Source organism: Betta splendens, chromosome 22, assembly GCF_900634795.4.
Source record: "Betta splendens chromosome 22, fBetSpl5.4, whole genome shotgun sequence".
Taxonomy (NCBI): domain Eukaryota; kingdom Metazoa; phylum Chordata; class Actinopteri; order Anabantiformes; family Osphronemidae; genus Betta; species Betta splendens.
In genome coordinates, this window is record NC_040900.2 from 165,012 (window position 1) to 189,523 (window position 24,512).

Sequence of the window (24,512 nt, forward strand, 5' to 3'; positions counted from 1 at the left end):
TCACGATATAAATGTGAATGTTGTAGTGCAGTATTCACATAATCACTAAATATGTGCATACACCGATTTTTTTATTTGTTTGCATATTGTTAATATATATATATATATCGTCTATTTTTTTGTCAGTTCCTTTTGTTTGCCTCTACTGATGTAACTGCATGACGTCCCCACAGTGGGATAAATAAAGTTTGATCCTAACTGAACAATTTCCTTATAGTGATACTCAAATACAATTCTCAACAAAAAAAATAATATAATCAGCTGGTCGCTCGTATTCTAATCTTTAAAGTTTAGCTCGCGTATAGATACTGTGACAGCAAACGGGCTGATGTCAGTGAGTTCTTGTATGACACCATTATGCAACTGTCTCACCTAAACTTGTGGTTTTAATTTAAATAAAAGAAACACAATTGTTTTTATCCGCAGTTTTCAACTCAGTTAACCTCGAAGCTAACAGCTAATGACAGCCAAACTTCGCAGGTAAACTGTAGCATCATGAACGCAACACAGACGACAAGCACAGGACAGACGGAGAAGTGGCCTGATTGAGTCTGGAGTGCGACAAATTCAAATAAGTGAGTTTGTGAATGCAGGTAAATCAGACACTTACCGCCGCTGCTCCTCTCTACTGACAACGAAGCAAAACAATATGGCGGCGGCCCGACGCCACGTCAAGACAGAGATAAAACCAACCTTATGAGGTCTTACTCTGACAGATATTCAGGAACACAATTCCAGAGGGGTGGAGAGTAGTACATAGTGACACGCCTAGAACCATTGATGGTTTACGGAATGGTGTATACTGGTCTACTGACCGGCGTGTTTATGTTTTTAGTTTTATGCCATTTTGAAACTTCTCCTTGGGGACAAATAAAAGGAATGGAATTTTAAAAATGGAAGCTAGTTTAGATGCCATATTCCAAAGCACAGAGACGTCAGGTCATTACAGAAATTCACAAGTTGAAGTTAGTGAGGGATAAGGATAAACCTAAACCTTATTAATGAAGCAGCTACAATAACAGTAAGATGAAAAAAATAGTAAATATGTAGAAACCTTTAGGCTGCAGGTTTCTCTTTTGCTGAAGATATTTAGTTACCACTGGATCTGCTCCCAATGGCTTTAGATGGTGGGAAGAATTTGAAACTTTGTGCAGCTCAGGTGCTTTTGCCTCCCTGCGGCCCCTAACCCAGTCAACCCACCCTGACCTCTGGTGCTGTATAATAAACTAAGTACACATTCAACGGTTTACCGCAGGTTGTTGTTCCTGCATTTGTGTCAGTAATAAAAAGACACAACAGGTTTAAAATTGTGTAATACAAATGTTTAATATGACAAAATTACTGTCACTGACAAACATCACCGTCATCTAATCTCCCAATCAGGTCCGACGCCTCGCTTTGTTTAAATCTTATACACCAACACCTTACATTTGTAATACAAGGCCCAAAAGCAGCCAGCAACAATCTTCCTCCTCCTCTTCATCATCAATGCTTAAGGAGCAGTCCAACATTTTCCTTCTTGTTAAAACTGAAGAAGCTTCTTAAAAACATTAAACTCTCCTTTAACTCATTTTCTAAAAGCAAAAATCTTGTTTTTGGATGTGAAGAAGCCAAAATGTCCTCCTGTAATGGTCACTGTAAGCACAGCTCAAGGTTTTTTTTAAGGTTTAAGGCAGCAGACTTCTTGGCATTCACATGTTGTTGAATCCCATCATGCCTTTCATGTTTCCAGCAGCTCCCTGCTGGAACTGACGCATCATGGATTGAAGACCGGCCATTCCACCTTAAAAACACAAATCACATTATGTGATTACTGGTCAGGACTCAACTGGTGTTAATAAAAAAGGAACTACAGGCACCATTCTGTAGAAACAGCTGTCTGTGGTCTTACCCATGTGGTGCAGCACTCGGGGGTCCATCATCTTGGCCATCTGCTGGTTTAGTTTGGCCATCTGAGATGGGTTCACGTTCTTGGACATGTCTCCTCCTAAAACAGAGCGCCACATGTTGTGTTAGGTCAGAGACAGGCCTGCTGCCTCCTACTCCTTCTCAGACACCTGGGTCTGCTCAGATTACCTTTGAACAGTCCCTTGATGCCACCCATCTTCTTCACCATCTGGGCAAATTTTGTATACTGGGTCAGCAGCTCCTGGACGTCTCTGGTGGCAACCCCTGAGCCCCGAGCCACTCTCTGGATCCTGTTGGGCTGTTTACTGAAGAGCTTAGCCCCGTCTTTACTGTCCAGTTCTGCAGACAAATAGTCCAGTAAGACCATCCTGCAGTCTGGAAAGCTCAGCTAGAAACCCATGGTCCTGTTCGTGTCGCCAATTTACTGCACAATAATCTCAAACAGTCCAGTAACTACAAACATATGTCGGAGTGAGTGTATGCGAGTGGCCACAGAAGGAGCTTCCTGTGCTACGCTGGGATCATGGTTACTGGTTCCGCTGTTTCCACTCAGACCTGGATCAGGTTCTAACCCTGTTGCTGATTTGTCTGTCCTGTGTGTCTAGCCTAGTGATAGTGCTGTATGGGCCTCCGTTACCCTGGTCATTCATGCTGTCCATGATGGTCATCAGCTTCTTCAGTCGGGCCATTGACTCCTGTTCATTTCCTTTACTCATGAAGTCTGTACCAAAACCTGGAATCATCCCCTAAACACAAGACAGACATGTTACAGACCTTCTGATGAAAAGATGCAGGTAACGTTTCGCCGGGTATCTGTGCTCACCATGATCTGTCCAAATGGCCCCATCTTCATAATGTTCTGGAACTGCTCGTACATGTCTCTCAGGGTGAACTGACCTGGTGATCAGCGGTCACAGGTAAATCATCACACCCATAATGAAGAATGTTCTGAATTTGTGTCAGTTCATCACCATGTTTGAGTTTGTCAATCAGCTCCTCGTTGTCGTCCAGTTTGAGCTCATTTACTCTGTCGATCAGTCCTTCAATGTCTCCCATTCCTGTTGACAGAAGTCCCAGTCAGTGACCACCGACAGTTCTCAATATACTGGACCGAAGCAGATAATGTGTGCGAGGAGGTTTAATCAAATCTAAATATAGAATGCTTATTCTACCGCTTAATTTAACTTGAATTAGAATTAGTAAAATCCAGAACTTGTCTCAATCTGTAAGTGAATGTTACCGAGCAGTTTGCTGATGAATGGCTGAGTCTTAAACGGTTCAAAGTCATCAATGTGTTCTCCTGTTCCAATGAAGATGATGGGGCTTCTGGTGGCTGCCACACTGAGAAGTACAAGACGAGTGTTATCATCATAAGCATGAAAAAGGCTGGCACCTCAGCAGTAGCATCACGGTCTTACGCGCTCAAAGCCCCGCCTCCTTTGGCGTGTCCATCCAGCTTGGTGACAATCACCGATGCCACATCCACCTTGTCTTTAAAGGCCTTGGCCTGAGCCTCACAGGCCTGCCCGATCGAAGCGTCCATCACGTACACAATGTTGTCTGGTTGCTACAAAAACAGCAGGAGTGAAACAACCAGTAGCAAACAAGCAAGTGGTGCTGTTTTCAGGTACTCACCACAGCGTTGGACACTTGCAGCATCTCCTCGAACAGTGAGTCTTCTTGTTTGTGTCGTCCACTCGTGTCCACAATGATGATCTCAAAGTTTTCACCTTTGAACTTTTCTACACCCTCTGAGGCGATCATCACCGGATCCATCTCTGTGTAACTAAAACATCCCAGAATAACCAGGCAGTTGGTGGTTCTTGGACACAAAGCAGCCGATTACCTTCAGAGGGAAGACTCACCTGCCATAAAAGGGGATTCTGGCTTTAGTGGCGTTCTGTTTCAGCTGATCGAAGGCACCTGTGGTTAAGGGATGAGGATGGAAACTCAGACACCAGTTACAGCTTCATTAGCCAAAAGACTCAAAGTGGAACTGAAAAAGGGACTGCAGGACTGTTACCGGCTCTGAAGGTGTCGGCACAGATCAGACAGGTCTTCCAGCCTTTTCTCTGGTAATAATACGCCAGCTGTAGAATGAGAACAGAAGGGTGAGAGGCGTGGCCCATAATAACACATAATAAGTTTCCACAGGTAAGGTGGGGCTTCTTGTACACCAGAGGTGGGTGGGGCTAATTTTCAGGTGCTTCAGACATCACCTTGGAGCAGGTTGTGGTTTTGCCGCTGCCCTGCAGACCGACAAACATGATAACATTGTTCTTTCCCTTAGTGGGAGTCCAGGCTTTCACTCCAGGGTCCACCAGCTGCAAAGACACACCCAGTGTATAAATAGACAGTACATACAGTAGAAAAACAGTATACAGTGATACCTTTAACTCTGGAGGATGCCACAGTTTGATGCCACACTTTGATGAACTGTTTTTAAAATCTGTGACGTTTCTTCCAGGGCCTACCTTGACAAGCTCTTTGAAGACAGCGTGCTGAATCATCCTTCTCTTATTCAGACCTGAGGCCATCTCCTCAAGGTCTATGGCAGACCTGCAGAGATAAGAATCACACAGACTTTACTGCTGGACCAGCCTGAGAGAGATCTAATTCCTGGACCAGAACTTAAGGCGTAAAAACTCACTTGACGTTCTCTCTCAGCTGTTTGACCAGCTTGATGTTGACGTCGGCCTCCAGCAGAGCAGCACACACCTCCTTTAACATGGCATTCAGCACCTGAAACACATACAATTAGTGTCTACACCTCAGGGCTGAGCTCCTCTTGAAGACTTTGGATTTAGTTCCGACAAAACCCGGGTACCTCTTCATTGATAATGGTGGCGTTGCTGAGGGACCTCAGGGCCGAGGTGATCTTCCTTCCCAGGTCAGCTAACACCATGATGGCGGTCTAAAGAGGTCCTGAAAACACAAACACCTTCAGTCACTAGTAGAACCATGATCTAGATATAAATTCTGATTGTGATATCAGACCTAATCACACTTAAACAGGCACCTGAGACCCCTGGACCCCTGAGGCAACAGTGCTAACTACACCACCTGCCGCCCAGTTTGCATCCAACTAGTGCTTGTCTGCTCCAATATAATATATGAGCTGCTCAACTTCCCGTGATGACACTAACTAAACAAACAAGCACTGATCAAGATCAATCTGACATTAAGGACCTCCTGCAGAGTTTGCAGTACCAGCAGGTTGTGAAAGAACATGTCAGAGTTCAGTTAAAAAAAAAAAAAAAAATCACATCCAGATCTCAGCACCGACTCCAAAGTACAGCTAGAGGCTACAAGCTGTAGCCTTAGCATTTGTTCTTATGGTCAGTTCACTAATACATACTAAATAAAGAAACGTAAAACACTAGACTAGAATCATTGTGACTGATCTTTGAAGCTTAGTTGTGCCAGTACAGACAGTGGAGATGCACCTGCTGTGGAGAGACTGTTCACGCTCACTGAGCCAGCAGGTCAGCTGGATGTGACTGCTACACAAACCTGTAGAAACAGTAGGAAATTAGTTGACGTTCCTGTGGGGAATGGGGGAGGGGCGGGGTCTGGAACCAGGTAAAAATGTGGTGGCTGTGTGGTAAACGTGACGTCACCAAGTGGAGAGTGGTGGCAGTGGGGAAAAAATACAATTCATGTTTTTCTGTCTTAAAAATGTTTTAATGGTGCGTATTTTGGGTTTCATGTCTTAAATGTGACAATTACGCGATGTATCTTTGAATTATTATGGGAGCTGAGCTGGATGGAAATTCAAAGATGAATAAATATATCTTATCTTGTTCAAACGTACTAATAAAATCAACAAACAAATTCAAAAATCAAAAAAGCTTTTATCCACCTGTATTATTATTACCATACCACCAGTGTTGGCCAGCTTTAATCATGTCAGCTGTTTACAGAGCTAGGGTTAGCTGCTAACTAGCTAAAGCTTATCCGTTAGCGCGCGTTAGCCGCGTTAATATAGAGACTGACAGCGTGTTAAAACGACAAAATGTCTCCCAACGCCGCGTTAACCTACAGAGACTCGAATGAAAACGCTGTCTTCTTACCGCTTTTAGTTGAGTTAACCCAATCAACACCAGAAACTCTCAGAGGAACGTCATCTAATCCAGACGGAACCGGAATCACGCGACACCGCTTCCTCTGTACTCGACATTTGACGTGAGCATTGGCGCGCCCCCTGGTGGAGAGAGAAAGAGTCTCACCAGGCTCCAGGTCCGCCCGTTAGGGTGAGGTATCTGTGTGGTCATTATGACCTTCGACATAAAAATAAATCCAATGGTGTAAAGCAACTTCAACTGAAAAACCAGAAAAACTGAAAAAGGGTGAGCAGTAAATACATGATTCAGAAAAAATCGTTTTTACAGAAATTTGATTTTATTACAAGAAAAGCATCTGAACAGGTTCAAACCCAAAAAATGAAAACTGTCTCTGTCCAATAAGACCACATCCAGGAGATCAGAAGTCATCATGCTGAGCCATCACTCCGCAGGCTGCTGCCTACCTCCCTCCACTGGAAAACCTGACTGGACAAAGTCTGCAGCTCCACCACCTGAGCCAGTAGCTGAGCCATAGAGGTGTCCTGACACAGGCGGAGATGACAGAGATTGGAGCAACTGGACCAGAATAAATTCAAGATTCAAAAAAACTTTATTGATCCCAGAGGGTATTTATTCTGCAAACTTTGATCGCTGTCACAGTTGGAGGTAAACACAAGAAGGTAAAGAGATTAAAAGAATGCTAACACATTTACACACACTCACATTGTACACGTTATTGCATGGATGGAGATCAACCCTTACGGGGAAAAGCCATAGCTTACACAAGTCATGATACTGACCAGTTGCACGAGGAGGTCTCTGGTTTTAGTCCAACTGTGAACCAATTTAAGCTTTTCTTCCAGAGTCTCGATAAAGTCCAGCAGCACCTTCACAGAGTTCACCACAGACCTGCAGTAGTACAAAGGAACCCACACTGACCACATGATTGATCCAGACTCAGTATACGACACAACCCTAACTCTTTACATCTGAGTCACTGCAAGACCAGAGCCAGAAACAAGTCATTGAAGTACCTGTGCAGCTGAGCCTGGACAGGTAGGTTGGTGCGACCCAGTGGCCTCATCAGTCTCTGTCTAAGACGTGTGTGGTCCTTCAGGACATCCTGCAGATGACTACAGAAAATCTGAACCATCTGAAACCTCTGAGCTGCAGAACCAGGGAACAGGTGTCAGAAGGTATCAGAGAAATATGAGGTGAGCAGGTCAAACACTTACTCAGGTAAAAGGTGTGTGTGATGTCGTTGTCCTGCTTCTCCATCTGCAGCAGCTGCATCTCCAGCTGCAGCTGAGACACAACAGGGAAATAAATCATCCAAAAGCCTCTGGATGTCTTTGAGACTTCCAGCTTTCTCATTCATTTTAATGTCAGACAAAAACACTTATCATTTGTAGTTCTCAAAAACAAACTTCATGTGCAGAGGTGAAATGTACCTGGTCCAGTTGTCTCTGTGTTCTGAATCGCTGTTCAGCCTCGTGCAGGTGGGGTGAGAAGGCGGGGGTCGGCCTGGAGGACACCGACTCTATTTCCTCCTGAGGACGGGTAAAGGTTTGTCTTCAGTGTTGCTAGATACACGATGACTACTTTTTGAAAGGGCCAAATATACAATAGTTTTGGCATTTCCGTGCTCGTCATCAGCAGAAACTTCCTTCTTTGTGACGAATCATCTGGAGCTTTTACCTGTGACAACGCGCCTCTGGAGACGCATCTGGCCAAAACGCTGGCGGCCGGAGTCACGGAGAATGGAGACAGGTCCCACTGAAGCATCTCCAACGCGCTATGCGAGGTCGGAATCCTGCTGCGTGAAGCTAGCTGAGTTCTACAGTTGGGCTGAAGCAGGACAACAGCTTGTGTAACGTTTTAAATTCAGCGTTTTGTACAAATGTGACGCGGTTTTCTATCATATGTTCCGACCTCATCACAACACTCAAAAAGCTCGTATGTTCCACTCTTCAGCAGAACTGAATAGTAATAGCTAAAATAACCAAATACAGCTGACAGTTCCGTGAAGTCAAGACAAAACAATATGAATTCAAACTTACAGATTTCAAAAGCAAATTCACGTCCTCAGTGGGTAGAAACTCACAGTAAAGAGTCGTTTATGGGTCGTAACTGTACGGCGAACACACAGGCCAGCCAGAAGCAGTACTGCGTCTGTCTTTGATCGTTTCAAGCTTAGAATTGTGTATAGAATCTCACAAAATCCAGCTGACCCGAACCCGCCAGACGCCTGGTTTTTCTTCTTCTTCTCTTCCAGCGGCTACTATTGGTGCAATGCCGCCACCTTCTGCTTCATATATATAAAAAATATATATGAATATATATATATATATATATATATATATATATATATATATATATATATATATATATATATATATATATATATATATATATATATATATATATATATATATATATATATATATATACACACACACACACACACACACACACACACTCTATTCTCACCCTCCGCGGGTGGTCTCATCGACTTTCCAAGCTCGGGTCCTCTACCAGAGGCCAGGAAGCTTGAGGGTTCTGCGCAGTATCTTTGCTGTTCCTAGGACTGCACTTTTCTGGACTGAGATGTCAGATGTATTTCCAGGGATCTGTCGTAGCCACTCCTCCAGTTTGGGGGTCACAGCCCCTAGTGCTCCGATCACCACAGGCACCACTGTGGCCTTCACCTTCCAAGCCTTCTCCAGTTCTTCTCTGAGCCCTTGGTATTTCTCTAGTTTCTCAATATATATATATATATATATATATATATATATATATATATATATATATATATATATATATATATATATATATATATATATATATATGGGTTATATTCAGATGATACCCACTGTTTTGGAAAGATGAGCATCAAGTTCCAGCAGCTAACGACAAAAGTAAAACACTTCTCCAAAGCTTCAGAGTTAAACTTAAAGAAATATGAACTCCTGGCTATTCATGACACACCACTAAAATTAACCAACCACATCCTTATTAAGCCAGAAATCCAATACCTGGGTATCTACATTAATAAAGACCAAAAAATAAGCCAATCAATGAATTTGGGGAAAAGAACTTGAAGAATTGTGGTGAAAATTTTGGAATAAAAGGCAGATGAGAGAGGTGTCCTTTCGTGCAATTTATTGAAATAATAAAGAAAAAAACAATAACGAGGAAAGCAAATCAAAAAGCCAGCTGGGAGGATCAGAACATACACCGTGGGGGTATAATGCTGAGACCACCCGGTTCTCAGGTTGTCTCTGCCTTTTAACCCTCCTCCCTGGTCCCAGTGGAAAGTCTCTCTGGGCCAAGAGACAAGATGCACTAGGTTTTACAGCCTTGGGTCTGGGGAGGAATCAGATAGGAGGAAGCCAGAGACCGGGGTGTAAAAGACAGAGACAGACCATAAACTATTAGTCAGTCAAACAGAGCTTTAGATGTCAACACTTGATGTACAACAGGGCAATGGAGAGTGACAGAGATCCTTTGTATAAGAATATTCAGTGATGAGCCTAATCAGTTACAGAGCACATGATTACAATGCAGAATGAGAAAAGCACAAAGGCACAATTTTTCCCATTACAGAATGCAATACAAAGTTAAACTTATGGCTTCAAAGAGATATATCGTTCCTAGGTCGGATTTTTCTGACAAAAATGTTTATCGTGATGTATTTACCCATATTATTCTAATGCCATCCCAATTAAAGTAATAAAACCCATCAACCAAATGAATCTGAACATTTTGTGAAACAAGACTCATTACATAAAAAAGAACTATATGGTCAAAGAAATGAAAGATGCTGGTCTCAAAGGTATTGATTTTGACTGCCTAATGGAACCTTGAAGATAAACTGGTTAAAATCATGGACAAGCACAGCCATTTCTTTTGGTTTGTATTCCAAATTACTTTTTTAGCAAAATTGGCGACCTAAAGTTCTTGCTCATTATTAATTATATTATTATTATTATGAGTTTCACTAGCAAATTTTGTTATATTGGAAAATGTTGTATCACCACACTCAAATATAATATGGAACAAGTCCTTATTTTGTGCTGAATAGTTTGAGGAAAATATATGCTCAGTGACTGATTTGATGGATACGGACGGTAATTTGTTAGATTATGACCAATTTTGTTAAAACACAGCTTCAATATTCCCGCCTCAGAATTCTTAAAAGTATGTGATGCTCTTCCTCGAGAATTTGTATTCACAAGGAACATAATGACATACCATATCATAAAACCAGAATTGGCCTTATTATCAATTCAAGGATTTTAAGGACTGTGACAATTCTTTTATCAGAAATTGGTTCATTGAACGGTTATTTCCTGGGCAAAAAATAATATGTAATATCATATATGACAAAATTAATATATTACACAAATATAACAAAAACACAGTTACTAAATTAAGAACCAAATTTATTAAACTTCCTATTTCCCCAAAAGCAAAAGAAACGCATTTTATGCTTCTATGCTTTAACATTGATGAAAACAGCTGTTCCTTCAACGAAAATGCTTAAGGAAACCAGTCACATATTTTTCCTATGTAATGCTTTACAGATTTTCTTGTTGGATGTATACAAATGGTTAAAAAAATAGGTTCACTTCCATTATAAGTAAATAATTTCTGTACAGTATGGTATCTGTACAGTACACTTACAGTATGGGTGTCCCGCTGTGATTCTTTATGCAACACACATAAACAAGGGCTCAAATGAAAGCTCTAATCTAAAGGAAAATAGGGATATGCATCAATGCATGCTAGCTATTACATGTGGTGAGTTATGAGCCAAAGAATGAAAAATACTAAGCTAATCGCAAGCTAAATAAACAATGTACACATTCAAATATCATCACACAAAGTCCACATTACTGGTGAACCGATCCCATTTTCTGTTATTTCTGCCTTCTGGGAGGTTACCCACTCACTCTGTTACGCTCTAACCCTCCCACAGAACGTGTCTGAAGTGATTTATAGGGGGCGCCATTTGGTCATTTGGTGACATCTTTTATTGCACCAGGGCCATAAAACGTGATCAGCTAGTCATACTGGCTACCAGTCCTGTCAATCTTGTGTTGGTGTTTTTAGACCAATTCCATAGCTTATAACCAGTAAAAAGACACCTCACTTGCCACAGTCAGTTGTTGCTAGGTGGAGATATGGCTGCACAGACACCTTTGCCCCCTAGTGGCCTGTACAGCGACAGATTTGGACACGAATTAACACCTTCAAATATGTTTAGGCTGGTATAGGTAAGTGGTATTTGGATATATTGATCACTTTTATTGCAGTTTTAGGTAGATAGTAGTGGAAAAACATAGAGTATCCACACTAGAAAACTCCTAAGCTCATTTGCCTGTTTGCATTAAAATCGTTATAACTTGGTCCTGCTTCACTGTAGTGAAACCAACTTTTTGCTGAGTTGAGGTTCACCGATTGATTTCATGGGGGTTAGAAGTTTCAGTAGCCTCTGCTTTACTGAGATATTCATTCTAAAAGTGAATTTCTTTTTAGATATAAGTGAACCATTTTACTTTTCTATTTTTCATAAACATCACATCAGTAACACCTACACTAATTTTACACCTCATGTCACATCTCACAAGTGTCCTCTACATTACAGTATGACACTATTTGCAGGCAAATAGACTTCGTGGTTGCAGAAATAAATTCATTTGTATGTTGCTATGCCATTTTTCAGAAAACCCTCTGAAAATAGGCTTGGGGCCTAAGCTAAGATCTTTACACAAAAAACAGACTACGGAGAAGTCCCCCCAGCTTTGCCTTTTTTAAAATCGAATTTGGTGTATTCTTGAGATGCCTAAGTTTAGTTGATTCACCCAAAGCCAAAAAAGATATGATACCATGAGTGATCTTCCCTGTGGAGTTGATAACTGAATCAGTCTGGATGCATTCTCCCTACATTTGTGTGTGTGTTTGTTTATTTTACACTGTCCAACCTGTTATGGTTATTTATGTTATTTTTGTGCTCCAATGTTTATCCCTGTTAGCGGTGTCCGCCATGTTTGGTATGAGTCTATTTGTCCGATGTTCAAATAAAGTTTGAAAAATTACCTCCTGGACAAAAAAAACTTTCGCTCTTTTCCGTGGTTGCGTTCAAGAGATCTGAACACGGTGAGATGAAGTGCGCATGCCCGAACAAGTGACGCTTCCGCTGTGCTATTTCTATTGACATGTACAGCTGCCTTCTGAGAGCGCTGGCGGTCAGGGTGGCGTCATCTTAGTTTCCGCCTTCTCTTCATTTTATAGCTACAACTTTTATCAGACAGATCTTACAGAAAGCGACATTTCAACGATCAGTTAGATGTGAGTAAGCCGTCGGATTGTGTGTTGGATGTTGCTCTAGTGTTTAGCAGGCTAACGGCGCAGAGCTAACTGTAGCTTTAGGTTAATGTTACGGTGTAACGCCTGCTTTTCGTTGATGCGTATATAAATTGATGTTTTCATTACTGTGATCTTCAGCTTGTTGGAGTAAATCTGTCAAACTTTAACTGACACCTCCGTGAGCTGAGGACCTAAGGTAGCCCGCGTCATCCCGCAGCTTGCTGCTGTCTCTGTCGTCCTGTGGGATTCACCGACTCATCTCGTTAACGCTGGTCGAAGCAGAAGCTGAGGAGTCGTCCGGGGCGGGGATATGAACTCTGACGCCAGCTGTGGACGGACAGAGCTGGAACGTATGCTGTGATTTTATCTCGGGTAACGGCAGGTGGAGAATGGGGAACAGTGCTCTGAAATCTCACCTGGAGACCTCCCAGAAGACTGGAGTGTTTCAGCTGACGGGAAAAGGACTGCAGGAGGTGAAGCACAACTGCCCCGGTGAACAGACTGATTCTGGTCCAAACACAAACACTCCAGTGTTGTCACAACAAACTGTGTCTGTTTTCTGTTTGCCACCCTGAGACAGGACTGGAAGCATTTGTTCCAGGTTTACCCTAAACATGTTTGACATAATACACTTTATTTACACATAGTTCCCATCATGTGTAAAACCAGGGTCCAGGGAGGTTTGGAAAATCGGTGTAGTAAAACCATAAAAAGGGTTAATATACGTTCAGGAAAATCCACATTATCACTGGAATAAAAAGAAATGCTAAACATAGTCGATAGCATAATGTCCTGTGTGTTTCATATCTGTACTGAAGAAGCTAAAATGGGAGGCGTTCATGTGGCTCCTTGAGGGAAACAACAGCAGAACGTCTTTTGCCAGCACCAGTCTTTCTTTAAACATGTTGGACAAACAACGACCTTCAGCTGTGCTTCTGGCATTTACATGGTTTCAGGCAATAGAGCATCATCGCTGATATTTAATGTTGTTTTAGTTTCCAGAAGAGCTGCAGAGACTCAGCGGTAACCTGAGGACCGTGGATCTGTCTGATAATAAGATTGAGGATCTTCCTGCTACTGTTGGAAACTTCCTGCAGCTCAAGAGTCTGATGCTGAATTCCAACAAACTCAGTGAGTGGTGACAGCACACAGATCCACAACATGTTGATCATTCCATCCAAACTTGGGGTGTTTCTAACATTTCTAATTGATCTCAAGCTCCAGAACTTTACTTAGATCTAATGATGTCACAGTACTTTGATCGTGTTGTGTTCTTTCTTCCTGTCCATAGCCAGTATTCCCCCTGAGATTGGGAAACTAAAGAAGCTCGAGACTCTGGGTCTGAATGGAAACCGGATCCACCAGCTTCCAGCCACCTTGGGACACCTCAAAGCCCTACGGACCCTCAGTCTGGCTGGGAACCAGATCTCAGAGTTCCCCTCTGGACTGGGGACACTGAGGCACTTGGACCTCCTGGACCTTTCCAGAAACCAAATCCAGAATGTTCCTGCGGTGGTGTCTGAACTGCAGGCCATTGAAATCAATCTAAACCAGAACCAGGTATGTAAGAACTAGGTCTCACAGGAGTTACCGGAAAACTACAAACAGCATCTAGTGTAGTGTAGATTCTGCAAAATCCCAACTTGAACTGACTGTGTTTGCAGAAGGCTTGTCTGCTCTTTATAGGATTATGGTGTAATTACATTTTCCTCCTGGCCTGGGTCCAGATTTCAGCCTTGTCGGCAGAGGTGTCTCGCTGTCCCCGTCTGAAGGTTCTTCGTCTGGAGGAGAACTGTCTGGATCTGTCCTCTATTCCCGGGTCCATCCTCTCTGAGTCACAGGTGTCTCTGTTCTCTGTGGAGGGAAACCTGTTTGAGGTCAAGAGGCTTCGAGACCTGGATGGATATGACAAGGTGAGAGCACATTAGGCTGCTGTTCAAGGACCGTAGAAGATATGATCTCATTCTGAGACTAAAGGGAAAGTTCTGAAACAGTTCAGTTTATAGTGTTGTATAGTATGTGTTGATCAGATTTACATTGGTCTAAGAAGGCCTCTGTCATTCCCTCCTCAGTACATGGAGCGCTTCACAGCCACAAAGAAGAAGTTTACCTGAAGACCCTCATAGAACGTTGAAGAGTTGGTGGCAGAATCCAGACCAGCCGCTGTACAGCTACTGCTTCAATCCAGACCTTCATTCAGACCCCCTCACAGTGAACCCCACCCACCCCCTCTGTTGAAGCAGTGATCTGCTGTAGGTTCAATGACTTTGAGCTGAGATGGGTCACAGCCAGGTGAACCAGATACAGAGGACATGTGTATGACATTTTACAGAACCGTTAGGTTTAACACTAATGAACAAACATCATTTCATGTTGATTAGAATCAGTACATTTTTTTCATCTGCACAGATTTTTTTTCCACTTGGTGGAGTTTAGGTTCCTTTTATAAAAGTCTGTCTGCTGGTTTATGAATGCAGATGTCTTCACTTGTGCAGCTGGTTCAGTGTCTCTGTTCTCTGCAAAGCAGCTGCTAATCTGAGGTCAGTTTGTAGGTGTGGGCTATATATTCTGTAAATAATGTAGAGCTGATCTCTGGATTGACCTAATGAAGGAAATCCACTAACTTTATTAAAGGACGGACAAAGTTCTGTCTTCGTGTTTAAACGGTTTGTGCTAACTCCTCCCACACACACACAATAACAAAAAGAAAACCTTCTCAGAAAAGTCTCACAGTGTGTGAATTGCATCATACAACAGCAGAGAACATTAGAAAAAGCTCAGCCTGCACATTACAACTGCAGATATGAGATGCAGGTGTTCAGAGTTCCAGGATGTAATAAATATGTAGGTGGCATTGGCGAGAAGTGTATGTTTGGATTAATGGGTGATGATGAATGGGCATGAATTTTACATAGATTTTCAAAAATACCACTGGTTTCAGTGAATGAGGGATCAGGACAGGCCGAACTTTTTGATAACCCTGTCCAGCCCCTTCCTGTCTCAGTGAAGGTGCTGCTCCAACAAACCACACCGTACAGGATGGCTGATGCCACCAGAGTCATACGCGGTCTTCAGCAGTGACAACAGCCCCCTCAGTCTTCTCTGCTCTGAACCCTTCCTGTACACTGCATCCATGTTGGGTCCAGTACATTTTTTTGTTTAGATGCACACCAATAGACAACAACACCTTGCCAGTCACAGATCAAACTAAAACTAATCCATGATTAAATGTTCTGGGTTGAGATTCCACCTGCTCCCAGTTGAACCCAACACACTCCAAACTTCAAGTGAATGTTGGAAATTTCTTTTAGTGGTTTCCTGTGTTGATGCTGTTATAATTATTAATGAAATAAACTAACTACAGACTCAAACGGACAGGCAGCAGATTCGCTCCGAGTCAGACTCTTTGTGTCACAAACGACAGATCAAGAGCTCAAGAGGAGGAACTTGTTTGGTTCCTGTCTCCTGCTCCATGTGTAGAGCTGAAGGGCCAGCTGATGTTCTGATCCAAAGAACCAAAACAGCAGCCATTTTCTCAAACAAAGGTTTGCGTTAATAACTGAAGCAGCGCACGCCTGAGCCGACAAGAAACGTCAAGTTAGATTAAACACAAATTGTTCTTCCGGTTATGAATTTTGAGGCGTAAAACCTAGAGTTACATAATATTTGAAATTGTGAATGAGTCGCTCAGACAGGTAATAGCAATGCAAAACATGCAATAAGATGAAACATTTAAATTTAAAAACGATGATTTCTATGGGGTGTAAACTGGTGCAGAGTTGTTCGTTTAATTTTTAATGTGTTTCAAATAAAAAGTTTCTCAAACTTTTTTCGGTTTCAAATTAAAATTCTCGTTTAAGTCCAGCATGTAGAGGCGTCGATGAAACGACGTTGTGGTTTTATTTAGAAGGAAGTGTCCACCATTTCCGTCACGGTCCGGCTGAGTTTCAAACTTTGCACTTTTTAGAGTTGAGCCGTTTTGACTGGAATGTGACCGCATCTGAACATTGACACCGAACTTTTTTGCATGAAAACGAATCGCAACTTCGCCCTTAACCGAACCAGCCTAATTAATTCTGAGTTTTGTCCTAAGACCGAGACACCGCTGCTTCCTGTCACTGTTTGTTTGAGTTGAGCGTTCACTGAATCGAGCGAAATCGTTTCGTGTCGATTTTTCAAAGATGCACAAACTGATATCATGAGAAGATGAGGCCGGTTCTGTGGGCTGTGGTTTTAATACTGTGGAGACTGGAGAAGACGTGTGGAAGCGGTGAGTGTTATTCCACTTATTGCAGTGGACCTAACATGGCTGCAGGTCCAACCCAGAGGTTCGGCTCAGCGGTTAGAGGTTAGGAGGAGGCTTAGGATCCAGACTGCAACGATTAGGAACCCTGTTGGCTCAGATTGAATATTTAATTCTTTTTTTAAATTTTCAGTCGCAATACAATTAGGGCACTTTACAAAGTTTGATACTTTAAACAACGACGGACTCACGTAAAGCAAACGTTCAGCCAATCAATAAACACAACTGTGACTGTTAGTCAGAGCTCAGACAAACTTGGGCTGGTTTACATTTCTCTCTATTAATAATAATTATTGTGTGGTTTTATACAATGTTAAGTGTTTTTCGTGTTGTCATACATGTTGTGCTGGAACCACCGTTTTTTTTAGTTGATCAGATTTTTACCCTGGAGCTGCGCTCCTCTGATTCCCTGCCTTCAATAGTGAAGCTGCAGCATCATCGAGCTCTTGACGTAGGATTAAGGCGGCTGATCTGTAGCTATGCGACGATGATGCAAAATGATGGAATCATCTTCTTAAACCTGGCAACAGCATCGTCACAAAATCTGCTGTAGAGGAATCTACTGCCACCTACTGTGAGGTTTGTGATGGTCAGATAATAGAGGAAGAGCTATTGAAAGCTCATCACCCATCAACACAGGTAGAAAATGATGCTGATTAGATTGAAGTGGAGAAGTGAACCAGGAAGTGGCGCCTTGGGCTTACTGCCAGGCAGCAGCAAGTGAAGGAGACATGATGGTTTAGTTTCCTGTTCCGTCAGATGAATGGTAACCATAGTAACCATGACAACATATTGCATGTGTTGCGTATATTTAAATGTATCATCCTGCTCCAGTTGTGCTGTTCACAAAACACCCGACCAACCAGACAGTGTCCCAGGGGAACGCTGTGAGGCTGGGCTGCGCCGTCCAGGGGGTGACGGAGCCAGACATCGCGTGGCTGAAGGATGGAGAGAAGCTCTACAGCACCGACCAGATGTTCATCACTCTGGGGGAGCAGCACTGGGAGACTTTTCATAGGTTATTAGCAGGAATCTTACTGGATACGTTTACTCAGATCAAACCAGAAAGCTGCACCTGGCTTAACAAGCATTCGGTGTCACACGTTTTCATTTATACTCTGAACGTCTGAGGAGTGAAACAGGAGCTGGACGTCCCTGATCCGATAGGAATCCACAAGCTGATCAGGTCTGACTGCTGGTTCAGGATTAGGAGTAACTGACCCCAGATCTGTCTGTGTCAGTTAACACTCTTACACTCTTACACGCTGGTTATTACAGCAGTTTGGTTCTAACCCAACATGTGGTTCTGACCTGCAAACTTGGCCATGAAAAGCTCTTGACTATTTTATTGTTGTTCCAGTGGTTTTAATAATTGGATGAGAAATCATTTGACCAGCCTGTTACTCCCAAGCATAAGTTAAACCAGGACGACCCGATGCACACAAATTCAGTCCAACTTGTGTCCAGAGAGACATTTCAGATTTCATTTTCTGTTTGCATTCTCAATGTCTCCTGCTGGTTTACAGCTCATAGTGTCATGGCATTGAGCAATTCTGGGCTTTCTCTTTCTGGTGCGTGGGCTTAGTCATTCATGTGTTTTCCTGTTGTCAGTGTAAAGTCGGTCCAGCAGCAGGACGCAGGTCAGTACTGGTGTGAGGTGGAGTTCCACGGTGTGATGTTCTCCTCTGAACCAGCCTGGATCACAGTAGAAGGTGAGCACCCTAAATGTATCACAGTCGGCTGTTTAGAGGCATTAGCACATTACTCTTCTGCCTCTTTCAGGGGTCCCTCACTTCGTCCAGGAGCCTCAGGATGTGGCCACGTTTGCCAGCGTCTCTTTCAATCTCACCTGTGCAGCGATCGGCCCACCTGAGCCTGTGGAGGTGCTGTGGTGGTTGGGTGGCGTCCAGGAGGGAGACCCCAGACCATCGCCCTCCGTGCTTCAGGTCCAAGGTCAGGCTCTGCTGATGTAAATTGTGTGCAGCTCAGCAGGAACCCACTTTATCATGGGAAATGTCTGTTTACTTCCCATTAGTGGTGCATGAACCGAGTGAAGGTCTGCAGGGCCACAGGACCACTGGTTTTGGTCTCTGATCAGTAACTGTGTCTTTGCAGGTATGAACAGCAGTGTCAAGTTTTACTGTGAAGCCAAGAACGCCAGAGGGGTTTCAGTGTCTAGAACCGGGACAGTCCATATTAAAGGTGCGTTGACCTTAAGCGTAGCCATACTCATGGTGCTGCAGATAAAACATGGGTCTGTTATGTGAGTGTTCACACATTCAGCTTTGGGATTAATCTTCAGGTTAGGTGCAGGCAGATTAACAGCTTTTAAACATACTAAGCCCTGATTGGAGGTTATCTCTTTGTGGGCGGAGTCCAGTGTTGCCATCAGCTCCAGTTGACCTGCGGGTTATTAGAATGGTGGAGAACAATGTGACGTTGTCGTGGAAACCAGGATTTACGGGTCACTCTGAGCTGTCCTACTGCATCATTCAGGTAGCACATGCCCATGCGCGCGCGCACACACACACACACACACACCTAGTTCTAACATCCACACTATAACAGAAATCCCTCCCTCTCAGGTGTCCAGGCGGTCTGCCCGGAGGTTGGACCTTCCTCAGCAGGAGGTTCTGGTTCCTCCCTACCTCCAGGTTCTTTCTGGGCTGAGGAGTCACTCTAGCTACAGTGTGAAGGTGTCGTGTGTGAATGAGGTGGGGCCGTCTCCTTTCTCCCCCTGCCTGCACTTCCAGACTCCTGAGTCAGGTGATCGTCGCTCTCCGTCACACGTTATAGGCGATTAGCAGAATACGAACCATGGTTTTCTGCAGAGACTCTGCTGGTTTCCTGTTTGCACTGGCTCTGCTGACCCAGCTGGATGTTATCCAGGAGATTCCAGTCCGCTCAGTACAATCACCTTTTGTCTGTGGCCTCAATTCATATGAAAAGAGCATGCTGTGATGGTTGCAGTGCCACCTGCAGGCTTGGTCTGTCTCTGCTGCCTGTCCAGGCATTGGGGGGTGCAGAAGGAAGGTTCCTCTGGAGCCCAGATTTAGATGCAGGAGTAGCAGATCTTTTAGAGTGAAGTAAACCAAACTGAACCTCTTTGTCTAAGTTGTAGCTTTGGTAAAAGCCTGTTCACTGACCTGTAACACCGTCCTCACACCTGGCACATGACTAACATGTATCCACTAAGAGTAAAGCCTAGAGCCTGTGTGTGTGTGTGTGTGTGTGTGTGTGTGTGTGTGTGTGTGTGTGTGTGTGTGTGTGTGTGTGTGTGTGTGTGTGTGTGTGTGTGTGTGTTTTGGTGCAGTGCCCTTGGAAGCCCCCAGGAACCTGACCTTTGACCTGTCGGACCAGCAGCTGTCTCTGAACTGGGGGAAGCTTCAGGAGGACGAGCTTCAGGGGAAACTATTGGCTTACAAGCTGCAGTGGACTCTGGGAGGAGAGGCTCAGGTGAGGGACCACCCTGTTCCTCATTTAGCCCTGTTAGTAGTTAGACAATCGTCAGGATGAACTTAGGGTCCAGGACTCATCTGACCTCAGCTGTCACTCAAGTTGAATGTGTCCTGTGTTCAGGAGCCGTTGCTGTTTAAGGAGAACTCAGCTCAGCTCTCAGGAGGAGGACGTTTTTTTAATGCCTCGTTTCAGGTCTCCGCCTGCACTGCAGTGGGTTGTGGGCCCTGGAGCCCACAGGTGCTGGTTCTGCCCGCATCAGGTAGAAAACACAGCTCAGCAGCTCTTAGGGACGGAGTCCAGACTGAGCCAGTGACTCCCTGTTGGTCCTTTAGTGCAGGTCCAGGTCCGGCGGACACACATGTGGGTTGGCCTGCTGCTTGGTCTGTCGGTGGCCACCGTGATTGGACTGCTGCTCACCGTCGCCGCTCGTCACCGAGTAAAAGAGACAAACTTTAGGTAAGGAACCTATGAAGGTGTGTTTACCACACTGGGCCATCAACCACACCCTACAACAAACCAAACACTTTGTTCAGTTCAAGAATTGATTCACTGAAAAGAAGCTCAAGCCAAAGTAACATCAGCTGATCTGTCAGACACAGATGCCTCTGGGCAGGCAGCCTCTACTGCTGTCTAGCTTCATAGGGTCACTTCAGACTTGAGAACGTCTGAAGACCAGGTTTCTTTTGTCAGTACCAGACACAAAGAATTCCTGGTTCTAAACCAGAAGAGACAGTGGCCCCAACCTGGAGCCACTGTTCCAGGTTGGAATCTCCTCTGTGTCAGTTCAGTTTTCTGTGAGCTTTGACGACTAAACACTGTGAACTTGACTTTTTGTTTCTGTCCTCAGTTCAGTTTTTAAGAGTCCAGGTCCAGAGATCTTGGTCTCCTTCACAGCAGCTCGATCCTTCAACAGAAGCGGCGCCGACCTGCAGGAATCCACACGTGAGTCTGACAGGTCCACTGTGTGTTTCATAGATGTCGTCATCACCAACTGCTCATGAACTGCTGGTTCTGATGAAGGATTTGTGTGATGATTCCTCTGATGCGCTGTTAAGACCATCACTCCTGATGGTTCTGCTTGGGTTTTAAATGCAACTTCGCTGATTCAGTTCAGGGGCGACTCACTTCACATCGTAACACTGACACAGTCTGGATGCTGCGTGGCTGAACAGGCCTTGGTCCAACAACACACTTCAGATTCTGCTTAATAGCCTGTAACGTTGGCGACATTGGACCTCTGTCGTGGTTTGTTAGAGTCGGTGAACTGATGAAGCATCTTGATACCAACTCTAAACTCTGTGTGTCCAGTGGAGAGTCTAGGCATCAGCAGTGACCTGAAGAACAAGCTGCAGGACGTCCTGATTCCGGAGAGATTGATGACACTGGGACACATGCTGGGGAAAGGTGACGCAGCAGCAACTTACCACTAAGACAACATGTTCATCGAATAAAGAACCGTAATGACTGGACCTGATCGGCTGCCGACAGTACTTTTGAGGTAGTCAGTTTCCTTTTGACCTGTGCAGGTGAGTTCGGCTCGGTGCGTGAGGCCTGCCTGAGGGTGGATGATGCGTCTGTGCAGAAAGTGGCCGTTAAAGTGCTAAAATGTGAGTGATCGTAAATAGGTCCGCAGGGGCGCCACTTGGTTCTGTTCATCTGTTTGACTCTATGGCACACCCTACTTCCTGTGGGGCAGAGGGACTGTGATCCTGGTAGAGGATGAGTGCTGACCTCTGTGTGCGTGTGTCATTCTGCAGCTGACATCACCTCGTCAGGTGACATTGAGCAGTGTCTAAAAGAGGCGGCCCACATGAAGGATTTCCATCACCCCAACGTCATCCAGCTCATCGGTAACACACACACAAACACACAGGTAAACCTGAGGTCAGAGGTCACACCCTCTGAGCAACAGCCTTCTTCTCTGTCAGGGGTCAGCCTTCACCAACGTCCCGGTCAGCGCCTGCCAATTCCGATGGTGGTTCTGCCGTTCATGAAACATGGAGACCTGCATACATTCCTTCTGCTATCGAGGCTTGGAGAACAGCCGTTTGTATGACCCGTCACTGGGCCCGGCTCAGAACCCTTTCTGTAACACAACTCGGTTGTGTACAGCTGACCCCACCTGGTCCAGACATACATTGTAACTTACCTTGTCTCCTGTCCCCCTCCAGGACCTGTCCCTGCAGACCCTGGTTCAGTTCATGCTGGACATCTCTCGGGGGATGGATTATCTGAGCTGCAGGAGCATCATCCACAGAGACCTTGCTGCCAGAAACTGCATGTGAGCATCCCTATCTGTCAGTGAGGAAGGAGTCAGGTCCCACTGTAATAAGAGCTTTATTTAACGTCACAGGGCAACAAAGATATTGTGTTTACAAAGAATAGAATTTTCTCTTATGCTTCGTATTTGACAACATGTCTGATCATAAACAAACCCTTGGATGAGGTTTCAGTGGCTGACGCTGACGTATGACCTGTTTAGGCTGAATGAGGACATGACTGTGTGCGTTGCTGACTTTGGTCTCTCCAAGAAGATCTACAGTGGAGACTATTACAGACAGGGCTCTGTCTCCAAGCTACCGGTGAAGTGGATCGCTCTGGAGAGTTTGGCTGACAACGTGTACACGACCCAGAGCGATGTGGTACCACACACACACACACACACACACACACACACACACACACACACACACACAGGGCCGGCTCTGGGCATAGGTGAACTAGGTGGCCATCTAGGCCGCCACCTGGGAAGGGGGTGGTGGGCGCCGCTCCAAGCCTTCAGCGTATACGCACCTAGAGGTGAGAAGAAGGGCTCAAAATCCCGATCCCGCCTAGAGCACCGAAACATGCGCGCACACACACACACCTGGACGTGGTCAGTGTAAAATCTCCTGAAAGAATGGCTCACATGTTTAGTCACAATCACTCTGAATGCCAGAGTTGTCCTGTGTTTACAGTTACCATGGTTACAGCTCGTTTTTCATGTGTGTATCAGTGGGCATTCGGTGTGACCATGTGGGAGGTAATGACTCGGGGTCAGACTCCTTACCCCGGGGTGGAGAACTCTGAGATCTATGAGTACCTCATCAAAGGAGAGCGGTTGAAGAAACCCCCCGACTGCAGAGACGACATGTGAGTGTGTGACAAGTCAGTTGACTCACATGGGAGACGATGAGATTATGTAAGACATGGCTACCCGAGGGGGTCCATACATGTAAGTAGTGGCTCATTACGCTTTGTCACGCAGCCTTGTCTCTTCTGTGGTTTCAGATATGACATCATGCACAGCTGCTGGAGTCCGGTTCCTAAATGTCGTCCCAGTTTCCAACATCTGGTCTCACAGCTGGAGGCGCTGTGGCTCTGCCTGTCCCCAGCTCCCCAGCTAAAGGAACCTTTGCTCTACGTCAACCTAGAGGGGGAGGAGCAGGAGTCATGCAGGGAGGTGCTAGGAGGAGCTAGGGCCCCAGGGCCAGAGGAGCAGGGCATGGCAGCGGCGCTTTGCTGGAGCGTCCCCTGGCGGCAGCGAGGACAGGACGAGGAGCAGGACTGGCTGCCGCTGGGATCCAGGGCCGGGATGGTCAGCGGAGGAGACTACAGGTACCTCATCAGCCCCTGTGGAGGCCCCGAGGAGGAGGAGGTGGGAGGAGGGATGATGAGAGACACTTTACAGGAGGAACTGAGGGACGAAGATGATGACATCATTAACGTTTGATCATACAGAGCTTGTTAGAGAGGAACAGCAGCAGAATGAGGCTCCGAGTCGCCACTGGGCAAAGTAATCTTATTACATGTTAACATGTAACACTGAGGGTTCTGATGGTGTTGGTACTAACCCAGTCACTCACTAACAAACAGATCTGAAGACTTTAATGACAGCACTGAAATATTTTGTCAGGTCTGGGCCAGTGAACCTGTGTGACCGGTTCAGAACCAGAATTGCTTCGCTTCAGTGACCTGGCCTGTCACAGATTTGTCATTGGGTTGTTGGGAGTTTTGGATCCTTCTAATGTTCAGCTGTCCACGTGTTAGATGGTTTTCTGACTGTGCGAGTTGCCAGAACCACCGGACCTCTGCAGACCAAAGCTGCCTGGGGATCGTTTTAACATGGTGAGCTTCAGCTTCAACAAAAATCAAATATTTTTTTGTTTTGTTCAGATTCTTTCTTCTGAAGGACGCAGGTGAGCTGCACAAGTGACTTTCTTTCCTGAGAGAACAAATCTGAAGGACAGTTCAGAGATGAAATGTCTTTTATTTTTATCACAACAACGATCACGTCCACAAAGAAACAAATATAAACACATGACACTCACCCTGCATCTTCAGATCACATCAGCTGAAACAAAGAGCATCATGCATAAATATAAAGATCATGAATGTATCTCAGCTGAGGAACAATAATTAAGTGT

At 44.7% G+C, this 24,512-nt stretch overlaps 4 protein-coding genes across 12 annotated transcripts; 2 read left to right on the forward strand and 2 right to left on the reverse strand.

The window, feature by feature from the left end:
- Positions 1–1,307: 1,307 nt before the first annotated feature.
- On the reverse strand, positions 1,308–6,136 carry srp54 (signal recognition particle 54). 2 transcript variants are annotated; one of them, XM_029139830.3, is made up of 17 exons: positions 5,982–6,136; positions 5,355–5,421; positions 4,736–4,833; positions 4,559–4,650; positions 4,383–4,467; positions 4,128–4,232; positions 3,932–3,998; positions 3,774–3,831; positions 3,544–3,694; positions 3,327–3,475; positions 3,149–3,249; positions 2,880–2,966; positions 2,732–2,805; positions 2,546–2,654; positions 2,077–2,247; positions 1,892–1,987; positions 1,308–1,783 (listed from the first exon to the last, which is right to left on the reverse strand). In XM_029139830.3, exons 3-17 carry the CDS (start codon positions 4,811–4,813, stop codon positions 1,692–1,694), a joined length of 1,515 nt encoding a protein of 504 aa, XP_028995663.1. In that variant the 5' UTR covers positions 4,814–4,833; positions 5,355–5,421; positions 5,982–6,136; the 3' UTR covers positions 1,308–1,691. The 2 variants fall into 2 exon arrangements, with proteins under 2 accessions (XP_028995663.1, XP_028995664.1); XM_029139831.2 differs by lacking the exon at positions 5,355–5,421 and having other exon boundaries at positions 5,982–6,129.
- A 151-nt stretch (positions 6,137–6,287) lies between these two features.
- Positions 6,288–8,255, reverse strand: haus2 (HAUS augmin like complex subunit 2). 4 transcript variants are annotated; one of them, XM_055505838.1, is made up of 7 exons: positions 8,077–8,255; positions 7,671–7,820; positions 7,424–7,522; positions 7,208–7,277; positions 7,007–7,139; positions 6,773–6,881; positions 6,288–6,548 (listed from the first exon to the last, which is right to left on the reverse strand). In XM_055505838.1, the coding sequence occupies exons 2-7, from the start codon at positions 7,755–7,757 to the stop codon at positions 6,414–6,416; spliced, it is 633 nt and encodes a 210-aa protein (XP_055361813.1). In that variant the 5' UTR covers positions 7,758–7,820; positions 8,077–8,255; the 3' UTR covers positions 6,288–6,413. The 4 variants fall into 4 exon arrangements, with proteins under 4 accessions (XP_055361813.1, XP_055361812.1, XP_028995667.1 ...); XM_055505837.1 differs by having other exon boundaries at positions 8,033–8,254; XM_029139834.3 differs by having other exon boundaries at positions 6,288–6,514; positions 8,033–8,252.
- A 3,883-nt stretch (positions 8,256–12,138) lies between these two features.
- Positions 12,139–15,730, forward strand: lrrc57 (leucine rich repeat containing 57). The gene is made up of 6 exons (XM_029139958.3): positions 12,139–12,326; positions 12,483–12,817; positions 13,340–13,475; positions 13,636–13,904; positions 14,072–14,257; positions 14,417–15,730. Exons 2-6 carry the CDS (start codon positions 12,734–12,736, stop codon positions 14,456–14,458), a joined length of 717 nt encoding a protein of 238 aa, XP_028995791.1. The 5' UTR covers positions 12,139–12,326; positions 12,483–12,733; the 3' UTR covers positions 14,459–15,730.
- Positions 15,731–16,258: 528 nt separating this feature from the next.
- On the forward strand, positions 16,259–24,404 carry tyro3 (TYRO3 protein tyrosine kinase). Of its 5 annotated transcripts, none has more exons than XM_029138029.3 (19): positions 16,259–16,614; positions 17,482–17,665; positions 18,259–18,359; positions 18,430–18,600; positions 18,763–18,849; positions 19,028–19,143; positions 19,233–19,413; positions 19,961–20,103; positions 20,227–20,365; positions 20,439–20,562; positions 20,954–21,048; positions 21,415–21,510; positions 21,633–21,713; positions 21,864–21,956; positions 22,035–22,156; positions 22,278–22,387; positions 22,589–22,748; positions 23,102–23,287; positions 23,377–23,518. In XM_029138029.3, the coding sequence occupies exons 1-18, from the start codon at positions 16,551–16,553 to the stop codon at positions 23,240–23,242; spliced, it is 2,208 nt and encodes a 735-aa protein (XP_028993862.1). In that variant the 5' UTR covers positions 16,259–16,550; the 3' UTR covers positions 23,243–23,287; positions 23,377–23,518. The 5 variants fall into 5 exon arrangements, with proteins under 5 accessions (XP_028993862.1, XP_028993858.1, XP_028993857.1 ...); XM_029138024.3 differs by having other exon boundaries at positions 16,260–16,614; positions 23,102–23,238; positions 23,377–24,404; XM_029138025.3 differs by lacking the exon at positions 22,035–22,156 and having other exon boundaries at positions 21,864–21,979; positions 23,102–23,238; positions 23,377–24,404.
- Positions 24,405–24,512: the final 108 nt, after the last annotated feature.